Here is a 12588-nt window from a genome sequence, read left to right as displayed (position 1 = left end):
GAATGCTTATTTGGATCCACGATGAGACGTTGATAGACAAAGGCGACCCAAACGCTCACCCCCTCTCTCCCTCCTCCCCCCACCCCCTCCTCCCCCCACCCCTCTCTCCCTCCTCCCCCCACCCCTCTCTCCCTCCTCCCCCCTCTCCCTCCTCCCTCCCTCCTCCCCCCACCCCCTCTCTCCCTCCTCCCCCCACCCCCTCCTCCCCCCACCCCCCACCCCTCTCTCCCTCCTCCCCCCACCCCTCTCTCCCTCCTCCCCCCACCCCCTCCTCCCCCCACCCCTCTCTCCCTCCTCCCCCCACCCCTCTCTCCCTCCTCCCCCCTCCCCCCACCCCCTCTCTCCCTCCTCCCCCACCCCCTCTCTCCCTCCTCCCCCCACCCCCTCTCTCCCTCCTCCTCCCACCCCCTCTCTCCCTCCTCCCCCCACCCCCTCTCTCCCTCCTCCCCCCACCCCCTCTCTCCCTCCTCTCCCCACCCCCTCTCCCTCCTCCCCCCGCCCGTTCTCTCCCTCCTCCCCCCACCCCCTCTCTCTCTCCTCCTCCCTCCTCCCCCCACCCCCTCTCTCCCTCCTCCCCCCACCCCCTCTCTCCCTCCTCCTCCCACCGCTGCAGGCAGTGCCAGTTGGAGGAGCTGCAGACGCTGGCGCTCCAGTTCCACGAGGCAGCGGAGCCTCTAGGAGAGTGGCTGAGTGCCACCGAGCGACGCCTGGGCACCTCCGAGCCCATGGGAACCCAGACTTCCAAGATCACCCAACAGATTACAAAACACAAGGTAACGTGTCCCCCTCGAAACACGGTTGTGTTCTCGGTTTCCTTTGACGAAAAGAGGTGAATGAGGGTTTAAGTCTCTGGAATGAAACTAGGGAGAGAAGAGGAATAAACGTTACTTTCCAATGAGAGAAAGAAAGGGAACCCCAGGCTCAACCATTTTCCCCTCAACATTTTCATATGATTTGATATCAAATACATATTATATTTCATTGAACCTTATGATTTTATGTCGTTCTTGTAAGTTATCATGTGTATTTAGCTTTCATTCGTTCCTTATGATTTCTCATTCATTATGATTTCTCATCTGCAGCCTCATTTTATCCTTTATTTGTTCCCTATGTTTTTCTTCTGTTCTCCTTCACTCCTCCCCCTCTCCGCACACACCACCCCAGGCCGTCCAAGAGTCCATCTCCTCTAGAGGATCGGAGGTCGACCGCCTCGAGGCCCTCGGCCAATCCCTGGCGCCCCTCAGCTGCGCGGCCGACCGCGATTGGCTGAGGGAGCGCGTGGGGGCGGTGCGGCTAGGCCACTCGGAGCTCAGTGACTGGTGCCAACGCAGGGCCGTCATGCTAGAGCAGGCCCTGGCCAATGCCCAGCTGTTTGGGGAGGATGAGGTGGAGGTGCTCAACTGGCTGGCTGAGGTGGGCCAGCGGCTGGGACAGGTGTCTGTGCAGAGCTACCAGCCAGGGGTCCTCACCCAGCAGCACAAGCACACACTGGTACGATACTATGGTTTGGACAGGGAGTAGCTATTCATTAACACACAGTGGTAGGATACTACCGCACTAACGCAGGGAGTATTGTATTGGCTAGTACTGTCTAGTCATTGAGTAGCAATAGGAATGACTCTTATTACGTTCTATCGATGTCAAACTTGTTCCACGGAGGGCAGAGTGTCTGTGGGTGTTCGCTCCTCCCTTGTACGTGATTGATGAATTAAGGTCACTAATTAGTAAGGAACTCTCCACACCTGGTAGGCTAGGGCTTAATTAAAAGGGGGAAACTAAAAACCTGCAGACATTAGGCCCTCCATGGAGTGAGTTTGACACCACTGCTCTATAAGGTCTTCATTCTCTTTCTCTCCACCTTCCCCCATCAGTCTCTGAATGAAGAGATAGTGAGCAGGAAGAAGCAGGTTGACCAGGCCATCAAGAACGGACAATCCCTGCTCAAGCAAACCACCGGTAAAGTACAACCTCTAACTCTGGATACTACATAATCTCCCTTCCCTGATTCTGGACCAGCTCTCCCCTAGCCCACATCTAACCATCTCTCACTAGCCAAACAGCCAGAACTGTTCCTGGACCTGTCATTTATAAAGGAATATATGTTGTTAACCCCTGCAGGTGAGGAAGTTCTGCTGATCCAGGAGAAGCTGGACGGTATCAAGTCTCGCTACGCTGAGATGACGGGTGGGAGCAGCAAAGCCCTCCGCATCCTGGAGCAGGCCCTGCAGCTGAGCACACGATTCGCCAGCGCCCACGACGACCTCAACCAATGGTTAGACAAGGTGGAGGCGGAGCTCAATGTCATGGAGCCCGACGCCACGCCAGCCTATCAGGACAGACAGAAGGTAGGGGCCGTTTTTTATTTTATTTTTAAATGTTAGCCCCTTTTTTTTCTCTCCAATTTCGTGATTACGATCTTGCCTCTTCGCTGCAACTCCCCAACGGGCTCGGGAGAGGCGAAGGTCGAATCATGCGTCTCCTGAAACATGACCCGCCAAGCTGCGCTTCTTAACACCCGCCTACTTAACCCGGAAGCCAGACGCACCAATGTGTCGGAGGAAACACCTTTAAACTGACGACTGAAGTCAGCCTGCAGGTGCCCGGCTCGCCAGAAGTAGTCGCTAGAGTGCGATGAGCCAAGTAAAGCCCCCCCCTATGGGACTCCCGGTCACGGCCAGTTATGACACAGCCTGGGATCGAACCCACGGCTGTAGTGACGCCGCAACACGGCAATGCAGTGCCTTAGACCGCTGCGCCGCTCGGGGAAACCCCCAGGGAATGTTTTCAGTATATTATACATATATACTGTGAATATACTGTATATTGTGAAAATACATTTACAGTCTGCAATATTTCCAGATGTTCAGTGGTCATTTCAATTAATGATTTACCCAATGATTCTTGAAGAATAACTTCCTTTTTCCTCTCTTGCGTTTATTAGTTTTTAACAGCGTACGTAGGACTTATATCTTGAGTTGAAGATACTCAATCTGTGTGCGTGTGTTTCTCTCCCAGGAGCTGAAGTGTGTGTCGGCGGAGAAACGTCTGGTTTTGGACACAGTCAACGAGATGGGCAGTGCCCTCTTAGACCTGGTGCCCTGGCGTGCCCGCGAGGGCCTAGACCGCCTGGTGGCTGACGCCAACCAGCGTTACAGAACGGCGGACGAGACCATCACCCAGCGGGTAAAGCTGGTACAGGCTGCCGTCCAGAGGTCACAACAGGTACTGCAATGTGACTAAATGAAATCAACGTTTATTGAGTTAGTACTCCGTTGAGTGATCGTATGCATTTACAGTGGATGATGGTGTTGATAGTCAAAGGTGGGCCAGGATTTGAATAGTTGAATAGCTTCATTCTCTGGGTTGATCTTTGTCTGCAGAAAGTAATCCATGAGGTTTCTGCTGTCGTTGTCAACAAGAGGATGACGCTAATGTTGTGGCATTTCCCTCTGGTTTTCTCTTAGCGTTTACGTGGCTGTGTGTAATGCCAACCAGCTAACGCTGCTGTAAATGCTAGTAACGTCTCGCTCTGTCAGTATGGGGAGCCTGAGAGTGCCGTGCTAACTGTGTGTATCTCTGTGCCTCAGTATGAGGAGATGGTGGACGCGGAGCTGACCTGGGCTGGGGAGACGGAGAGGAAGCTGTCCTCCCTGGGTCCTCTGAGTCTGGAGCCTGACGTCACCGTGGCCCAGCTACAGGTCCAGAGGGCCTTCAATATCGACATCATCCGACACAAAGACACCGTGGACCAGCTACTCCACACCAGGGACGACATCCTGGAGACCTGCAGCGACCAGCAGAGAGACGCTCTGATGGTGAGGAGAGGGGGACAAAGGAGAGGGTTTAGGGAGCGCGAAAGAGGGTAGAGAAATGCAGGGAGTCAGAGAAAAGGGTGAAAGGCTTCCAAACAGGCCGAGACGACTTTTGTAACATACTGTACGCAATGACTAATTTAAGAAAAGTTAATTCACAGGAAAATCAAATGACATGACTTATGTATTTATTATTCATATTATAATATTATAAACAAGGAGTTTTGGGTTTTGTGCTTGAAGTAAAAGCCTACAACGTTAATACACGAAATGTAAACTATTCCAGTGGTTTTTGCCTAGTTACCAAATGTGAACCATTCTAACCCCTTTTCTTCCCTTCGCTCTCCCCAGGTGAAGACTGACTCGCTGTCTGCCCGCTACGAAGTGGTGAGCCAGCGGCACCAGGAGCGTTTCTCAGCCCTGGAGCAGGCCCAGGTCCTGGTGGCCCGCTTCTGGGAGACCCAGGAGGAGCTGGAGCCCTGGCTGGGGGAGACAGAGACCCTTATCGCCCAGCTGCCCCCACCCGCCATCGACACCGAGGCCCTGCGACTACAACAGGAGCAGATGAGGGTGAGGAGAGGCTCTAATTGCTGTATTTTAACTAATGTCCCTGTGAAAAGATGTATCATGTTGAATGAGTTCCTAAACACTTCTACTTTCTTTTTTTCTTATTCATTTCGCCCTCTTTCTCTGTCGTACTCCAACTGTACCACTCTCTCAATCCCACTATCCATCTTCCTCTTTACTTATTTTCCACTCTTTCTCCCTCCATCTTTCGTCCAGCTCTTGAGGGAGTCCATAGCGGAGCACAAGCCCCACATCGACAAGCTGCTGAAGATCGGCCCCCAGCTGGCCGTTCTGAGTCACCAGGAGGGGGCCACGGTGAGGCAGCGCTACAGCGACGCTGAGAAACGCTACACGGCCATCAAGGAGGAGGTCAAGGGTCGCGCCGCCACCCTGGACGAGGCTATGTCTCAGTCTGCGCAGGTATGGTTTCGTAAAAGTGAATTTGAAATTGGTTTGTAGCTCGAAAGTGTCATTTGTTGAAGCTTGTGTCTGCCGATTGCTGCCCCAATACAACCAAGCTTCCGGCATCCATATGAGGAAATCTGACGACGTCCTTATATGGTTGCCGTAAGCCTTGTGTCCATATTTGGAAGTCTCAAGATTTCCTAATATGGGTGCCGTCTAGCTGCTAATGGCGGGACGAGGTCCATGTAACGTTACCACACCACTCTCTAGTGGAAGGGCAGTGTAAATGTGTTAGGCATTGGCTGAAGTGTCGTGGGATTTCTGTGACCAATGCTCAAGCTATAGTATGATGGTGCATTGGTCTCCTTACTTGGAACATTTCTTTCTCTTTTTGCTCATTTCCATCAGAATGGAAGAGAACTAGACAATGTTGACTCATTATTTCACTCCAAGAGATGTTGCCGTGATCTTCAAAGGTCTTGGTCATAATGTGGTAGTAGTGGTATCTGTTTGCTGAAGCTACACAGCTTCATTGCTACAAGTAGATATTTCCGTAAGAAACATTCACATTTTATTTCAGTAGTTCTCTTGTCAAATGCTCTCTCATAACACGTCATTTCATAAATCATTGAGCCACAGTTGATTATCACAAAGTGCTAAGCTGATTGTTGCTGCTGTTGATATTGCTTGGCCAGTGTGTGTGCATGTCACTGATCTAACACAATGTGTTGTTTCTCCACCTCCCATCCCTAATGGACCATATCACCCACTCCTTCTCTCTGTGCATCCCTCTCTCTCTCTTTTCATTCCTCCTAAACGACCGACCTCCATACCTCTCTGCCCCCTCCCTTGTGCCTGACATTTCCCTCTCTCCCTGCACTCCCCCATCCATCCCTCCCTCCCTGGTTTGCTCCATCCATCCCTCAATCCCGCCTCTCACCCATTGTGGATGTGCTGTGTGTGTTGACCCACAATTTCCTCCATCCGTCGTCACTGCTCACTGCAATCACCCAGCTGGTGGAGGTAAGACCACTGACTGACCTGTACTGTATTACTGATGCCAACCGACCACAACGTGACTTAGTACATAGTTATTAGAATCCCTTCCTGCGTGAACCTTGTGTCTAGGCTGAGACAACCCGCTATAACTCCCAAGTATACTTTGTCCAATGTGTCTCCTCTTTCTCAGTTAGTGTGTTTTGATATTTTTGTAAATGGGCAATTCCTGTCCTTTTTTAGTAGCTTTAGGCTTGTCCTCTCCTCTGTTCCAGTCCATGTTACCCATTTTGACATTGCTCAAATGCAGTTATTTACCAAAAACCTCCATGTCACCTTTATCACCGACCACTTAGTGAGGCTGTGGTAATAGTTTGTGCTGATTTGAAAGTTGTGTGCGGTATTCCTAACGAAGTAAACTTTATTCATGTCTAGTAAATACATCTATAGTACTCCCACATCTTGAATCCCATGACCCTCCAAGTATCCAAAATTACGTGCTATTTTTCGGCAGGATCTCTGCATTTTCGCACTGTCAAAATGTCACCCCTCCGAATTCATATAACTATGTACAGTGAGGGGAAAAAAGTATTTGATCACCTGCTGATTTTGTACGTTTGCCCACTGACAAAGAAATGATCAGTCTATAATTTTAATGATAGGTTTATTTCAACAGTGAGAGACAGAATAACAACAAAAAAATCCAGAAAAACACATGTCAAAAATGTTATAAATTGATTTGGGAGGGAATGAGGGAATGAGGGAAATAAGTATTTGACCCCCTCTCAATCAAAGATTTCTGGCTCCCAGGTGTCTTTTATACAGGTAACGAGCTGAGATTAGGAGAACACTCTTAAAGGGAGTGTTCTCCTTTAAGAGTGTTGTTACCTGTAAAAGAGTGTTGTTACCTGTAAAAAAGACACATGTCCACAGAAGCAATCAATCAATCAGATTCCAAACTCTCCACCATGGCAAAGACCAAAGAGCTCTCCAAGGATGTCAGGGACAAGATTGTAGACCTACACAAGGCTGGAATGGGCTACAAGACCATCGCCAAGCAGCTTGGTGAGAAGGTGACAACAGTTGGTGCGATTATTCGCAAATGGAAGAAACACAAAAGAACTGTCAATATCCTTCGGCCTGGGGCTCCATGCAAGATCTCACCTCGTGGGATTGCAATGATCATGAGAACGGTGAGGAATCAGCCCAGAACTACACGGGAGGATCTTGTCAATGATCTCAAGGCAGCTGGGACCATTGTCACCAAGAAAACAATTGGTAACACACTACGCCGTGAAGGACTGAAATCCTGCAGCGCCCGCAAGGTCCCCCTGCTCAAGAATACATATACATGCCCGTCTGAAGTTTGCCAATGAACATCTGAATGATTCAGAGGACAACTGGGTGAAAGTGTTATGGTCAGATGAGACCAAAATGGAGCTCTTTGGCATCAACTCAACTCGCCGTGTTTGGAGGAGGAGGAATGCTGCCTATGACCTCAAGAACACCATCCCCACCGTCAAACATGGAGGTGGAAACATTATGCTTTGGGGGTGTTTTTCTGCTAAGGGGTGAGAACCTCCTTCCCTCAGCCAGGGCATTGAAAATGGGTCGTGGATGGGTATTCCAGCATGACAATGACCCAAAACACGGCCAAGGCAACAAAGGAGTGGCTCAAGAAGAAGCACATTAAGGTCCTGGAGTGGCCTAGCCAGTTTCCAGACCTTAATCCCATAGAAAATCTGTGGAGGGAGCTGAAGGTTCGAGTTGCCAAACGTCAGCCTCGAAACCTTAATGACTTGGAGAAGATCTGCAAAGAGGAGTGGGACAAAATCCCTCCTGAGATGTGTGCAGACCTGGTGGCCAACGACAAGAAACGTCTGACCTCTGTGATTGCCAACAAGGGTTTTGCCACCAAGTACTAAGTCATGTTTTGCAGAGGGGTCAAATTCTTATTTCCCTCATTAAAATGCAAATAATTTTATAACATTTTTGACATGTGTTTTTCTGGATTTTGTTGTTGTTATTCTGTCTCTCACTGTTCAAATAAACCTACCATTAACATTATAGACTGATCATTTCTTTGTAAGTGGGCAAACGTACAAAATCAGCAGGGGATCAAATACTTTTTTCCCTCACTGTATAATAATAGGAATGAAATCCTTAAAGGCTCTGCATGGGCAATCCGTCGTCTACAGTGGCTGTACAGCATTTACTGCCATACGGTCTCTGTAGAAGACAGGCCGTGCATACGTCATTGCACTTCGCAGAGCCGTTGTGAAGGAAGTTGTCAAGGAAGTGAGTTTGTGTTAATACAGGACCTCCCACCGACCAATCGTGTCAATGCGAAGCTATACGAAGCCCTCCACATTGTTACAGAAATTGGGAGGTGCGCGGCATCATCGTATGGCGCTCCGGAGGCTCTGCATTTGCATCACACCCTCCAAACAGAGCCTCTGGACAGCATATCTGGATCGAGCATAAAGCAGCTATTAGTCACACAACCCACCTTCTCTTCTTAACCCCCCCCCCCCCCCCCAGTTCCATGACAAGATGGACCCCCTGTTGGAGACCCTGGAAGGGGCTGTGCAGCGCCTCCGCTCCCCTTCTCCCGTGGCGGCGGAGGCGGATAAGATCCGGGAGCAGCTGGCTGAGCACAAGGCAACCGGGCTGGAACTGGACAAACTGCTGCCCTCCTTCTCTGCCCTGTGTGCCCGCGGCGAGGAGCTCATCAGTAGAGCAGCCCACGACGATCCTGCCGCAGAAGGTAAGGGCCTGAAACACACACAGAGGTACACTTACATATACACACTTATAAACACACACACATACACGACACGCCTACTCATTCCAGGGTTTTTCTTTATTTTTACTATTTTCTACATTGTTGAATAATAGTGAAGACATCAAAACTATGAAATAACACATATGGAATCATGTAGTAACCAAAAAAGTGTTAACCTCTTGGGGCTAGGTGGGACGCTAGCGTGCCACCCGTGGTGCACTCCATCAACAGCAGGTGCATTTCAAGAGCGGCAAATTTGAATCCAAATAAATGTCAAAATTCAAATTTTTCAAAAATACAACTATTTTACACCATTTGAAAGATAAACATCTCCTTAATCTAACCACGTTTTACGATTTCAAAAAGGTTTTATGGCGAAAGCATAAATTTAGAGTATGTTAGGACAGTACATTTACAAGAGTTGTGTGTAATGTTTTGTCAAGTCAAAGACAGGGTCACCAAAACCATAAAACCAGCTAAAATGATGCACTAACCTTTTACAATCTCCATCAGATGACACTCCTAGGACATTATGTTAGACAATGCATGCATTTTTAGTTCTATCAAGTTCATATTTATATCCAAAAACAGCGTTTTACTATGGCATTGATGTTGAGGAAATCGTTTCCCTCCAATAACCGGCAGTCAAGTCAGCGTAACAAATTAAATAATTAAAATTAGAAAACATTGGTAAAATATTATATTGTCATTTAAAGAATTATAGATTTACATCTCTTGAACGCAATCAACTTGCCAGATTTAAAAATAACCTTACTGGGAAATCACACTTTGCAATAATCTGAGCACTGCGCCCAGAAAAATACGCGTTGCGATACAGACTAGACGTCATGTTGGGGAGATCTAAAATCGAAAATACTATGTAAATAATCCATTACCTTTGATTCTCTTCATCAGATGTCACTTCCAGGTATCACAGGTCCATAACGAATGTAGTTTTGTTCAAAAAAGCTCATCATTTATGTCCAAAAATCTCCGTCTCGTTAGCACATGATGTAAGCCAGCCGGACTTCTCGTCATGAACGAGGGGAAAAAATATATTTCCGTTCGTTCAAACATGTCAAACGTTGTATAGCATAAATCATTAGGGCCTTTTTTAACCAGAACATGAATAATATTCAAGGTGGACGAATGCATACTCTTTTATAACGTATTGGAACGAGGGTACCCAAGATGAACTCGCGCGCCAGGTGTCTAATGGGACATCATCGTTCCATGGCTCTTGTTCGGTCAGATCTCCCTCCAGAAGACTCAAAACACTTTGTAAAGGCTGGTGACATCTAGTGGAAGCAATAGGAAGTGCCAAAATATTCCTAAACCCCTGTGTTTTTCAATGGGATAGGTTTAAAGTCAATACAACACATCAGGTATCCACTTCCTGTCAGAAAATGTCTCAGGGTTTTGCCTGCCAAATGAGTTCTGTTATACTCACAGACACCATTCAAACAGTTTTGGAAACTTTAGAGTGTTTTCTATCCATATATAATAAGTATATGCATATTCTAGTTACTGGGTAGGATTAGTAACCAGATTAAATCGGGTACATTTTTTTTATCCAGACGTGCAAATGCTGCCCCCTAGACCCAACAGGTTAAACAAATCAAAATATATTTGAGATTCTTCAAATAGCCACCTTTTGCCTTGATTACAGCTTTGCATACTCTTGGCATTCTCTCAACCAGCTTCACCTGGAATGCTTTTCCAACAGTCTTGAAGGAGTTCCCACATAGGCTGAGCACATGTTGGCTGCTTTTCCTTCACTCTGCGGTCCAACTCATCCCAAACCATCTCAAGTGGTTTGAGGTCGGGTGATTGTGGAGGCCAGGTCATCTGATGCAGCACTCCATCACTCTCCTTCTTGGTAAAATAGCCCTTACACAGCCTGGAGGTGTGTTGGGTCATTGTCCTGTTGAAAAGACAAATGATAGTCCCACTAAGACCAAACCAGATGGGATGGCGTATCGCTGCAGAATGCTGTGGTAGCCATGCTGGTTAAGTGTGTTTTGAATTCGAAATAAATCATAGACGGTGTCACCAGCCAAGCACCTCCACACCATAACACCTCCTCCTCCATGCTTTACGGTGGGAACTACACATGCAGAGATCAGCCGTTCACCCACACCACGTCTCACAATGACACTGCAGTTGGAACCAAAAATCTCCAATTTGGACTCCAGTCCAAAGGACATATTTCCACCGGTCTAATGTCCATTGTTCGTGTCTCTTGGCCCAAGCAAGTCTCTTATTGGGGTCCTTTAGTAGTGGTTTCTTTGCAGAAATTCAACAATGAAGGCCTGTTTCACACACTCCCCTCTCAACAGTTGTTGAGATGTGCCTGTTACTTGAACTCTGTGAAGCATTTATTTGGGCTGCAATTTCTGAGGCTGGTAACTCTAATGAACTTATCCTCTGCAGCAGAGGTAACTCTGCGTCTTCCATTCCTGAGAGCCAGTTTCATCATAGCACTTGATGTTTTTTGCGACTGCACTTGAAGAAACGTTCAAAGTTCTTGCCTTTTTCCGTTTTGACTTACCTTCATGTCTTAACATGATGGACTGTCATTTCTTTTTGCTTATTTGAGCTGTCCTTGCCATAATATGGACTTGGTCTTTTACCAAATAGGGCTATCTTCTGTATACCACCCCTACCTTGTCACAACACAACTGATTGGCTCAAACGCATGAAGAAGGAAAGAAATTCCACAAATTAACTTTTAACAAGGCACACCTGTTAATTGAAATGCATTCCAGGTGACTACATCATGAAGCTGGTTGAGAGAATGCCAAGAGTGTTCAATGCTGTCAAGGCAAAGGGTGGCTACTTAAAATATATTATGATTTGTTTAACACTTTTTTGTTTACTACCTGATTCCATAATTGTTATTTCATAGTTTCGATGTCTTCACTATTATTGAACAATGTAGAAAATAGTTAAAATAAAGAAAAACCCTTGAATGAGTAGGTGTTCTAAAACTTTCGACCGGTATTGTACTGTCACACAAGGACATACACCCATCACATACATCACAAATGGACACACACACATACCCACCCCTAGGTGGAGACAATGACTCATACACAGGACCTCAGTATAGGGAGAGGGGCCAAAACAATACATGCACACACTCCCACTGTACTACAATGATCCCACTGCCAAACCTGATTCGTCTCATTTTCTTTATTCAACAAAGTGTATTTTAAACACAGACACCCAGAAACACAAAGGCGGAGATTCACAAACAGTTATGAACTTTTGACGACTCCCAGCGCACATGGCGACCCTGCCATCCCCCGCCAAAATATCTCAGTACCTCACTTTCTAACTATGAATGACTGCTCTGTGCAGTGGGAGTGGGACTGTAGCATACTGACTGGCTCTGTATAAGACTCCACTGTTGATGTGGTCACTAGATGGCCATGCTAGAAGGGACAAAAGCAGCAATAACATCAAATTATAAGCAAGTAAATTAGCTTTTTGTTATGGTTAGGTTCAGGGCTTAATAATACTAATTAATACTAATTTGTTATTACATAAAATTCCTCCATCCATTTTTACATAGCTAATAGCTAATAGTGTCAACTCTGTCCTTTCAAGAATGGACAAATAACACCACACTTCCAGATTCATTCTTAACTCTTCCATCCCCCTCTTTCCCCCTCCCAGCCGTGCGTTCCCGTCTCCTGCGCCTGCGCTCCCTGTGGGATGAGATCCGGCAGAGGGCTGAGGAGCGGGAGGGGAAGCTGACGGACGTCTTGGACCTGGCTGGGAAGTTCTGGGCCGACATGGCGGCGCTACTGAGCACGCTCCGTGACTCGCAGGACATCGTCAGGGAGCTGGAGGATCCCGGGGTGGACCCCTCACTCATCAAACAGCAGATAGAGGCCGCAGAGGTACGTGTGGAGAGGTGGATGGAGGGATACTGAGAGAGAGGAGAGGTGGATGGAGGGTTGCTGAGAGAGAGCAGAGGTACGTGTGGAGAGGTGGATGGAGGGATACTGAGAGAGA

At 47.6% G+C, this 12588-nt stretch overlaps 1 protein-coding gene across 1 annotated transcript in view; it reads left to right on the top strand.

The window, feature by feature from the left end:
• The window catches only part of LOC106570016 (microtubule-actin cross-linking factor 1), a 280592-nt gene that overhangs the window by 242667 nt on the left and 25337 nt on the right, over positions 1 to 12588 (top strand). Inside the window, 10 exon segments of the mRNA XM_082961118.1 lie at positions 614 to 773; positions 1165 to 1491; positions 1872 to 1956; positions 2119 to 2345; positions 3016 to 3222; positions 3588 to 3815; positions 4164 to 4382; positions 4596 to 4799; positions 8322 to 8547; positions 12247 to 12473. Of these exon segments, the coding sequence (XP_082817244.1) occupies positions 614 to 773; positions 1165 to 1491; positions 1872 to 1956; positions 2119 to 2345; positions 3016 to 3222; positions 3588 to 3815; positions 4164 to 4382; positions 4596 to 4799; positions 8322 to 8547; positions 12247 to 12473 (2110 nt within the window).

The sequence above is a fragment of the Salmo salar genome, chromosome 14, assembly GCF_965601325.2.
Source record: "Salmo salar chromosome 14, fSalSal1, whole genome shotgun sequence".
Taxonomy (NCBI): domain Eukaryota; kingdom Metazoa; phylum Chordata; class Actinopteri; order Salmoniformes; family Salmonidae; genus Salmo; species Salmo salar.
The sequence above is the reverse complement of the archived record's forward strand: the minus strand, read 5'-3'. Positions and strand labels throughout refer to the sequence as shown.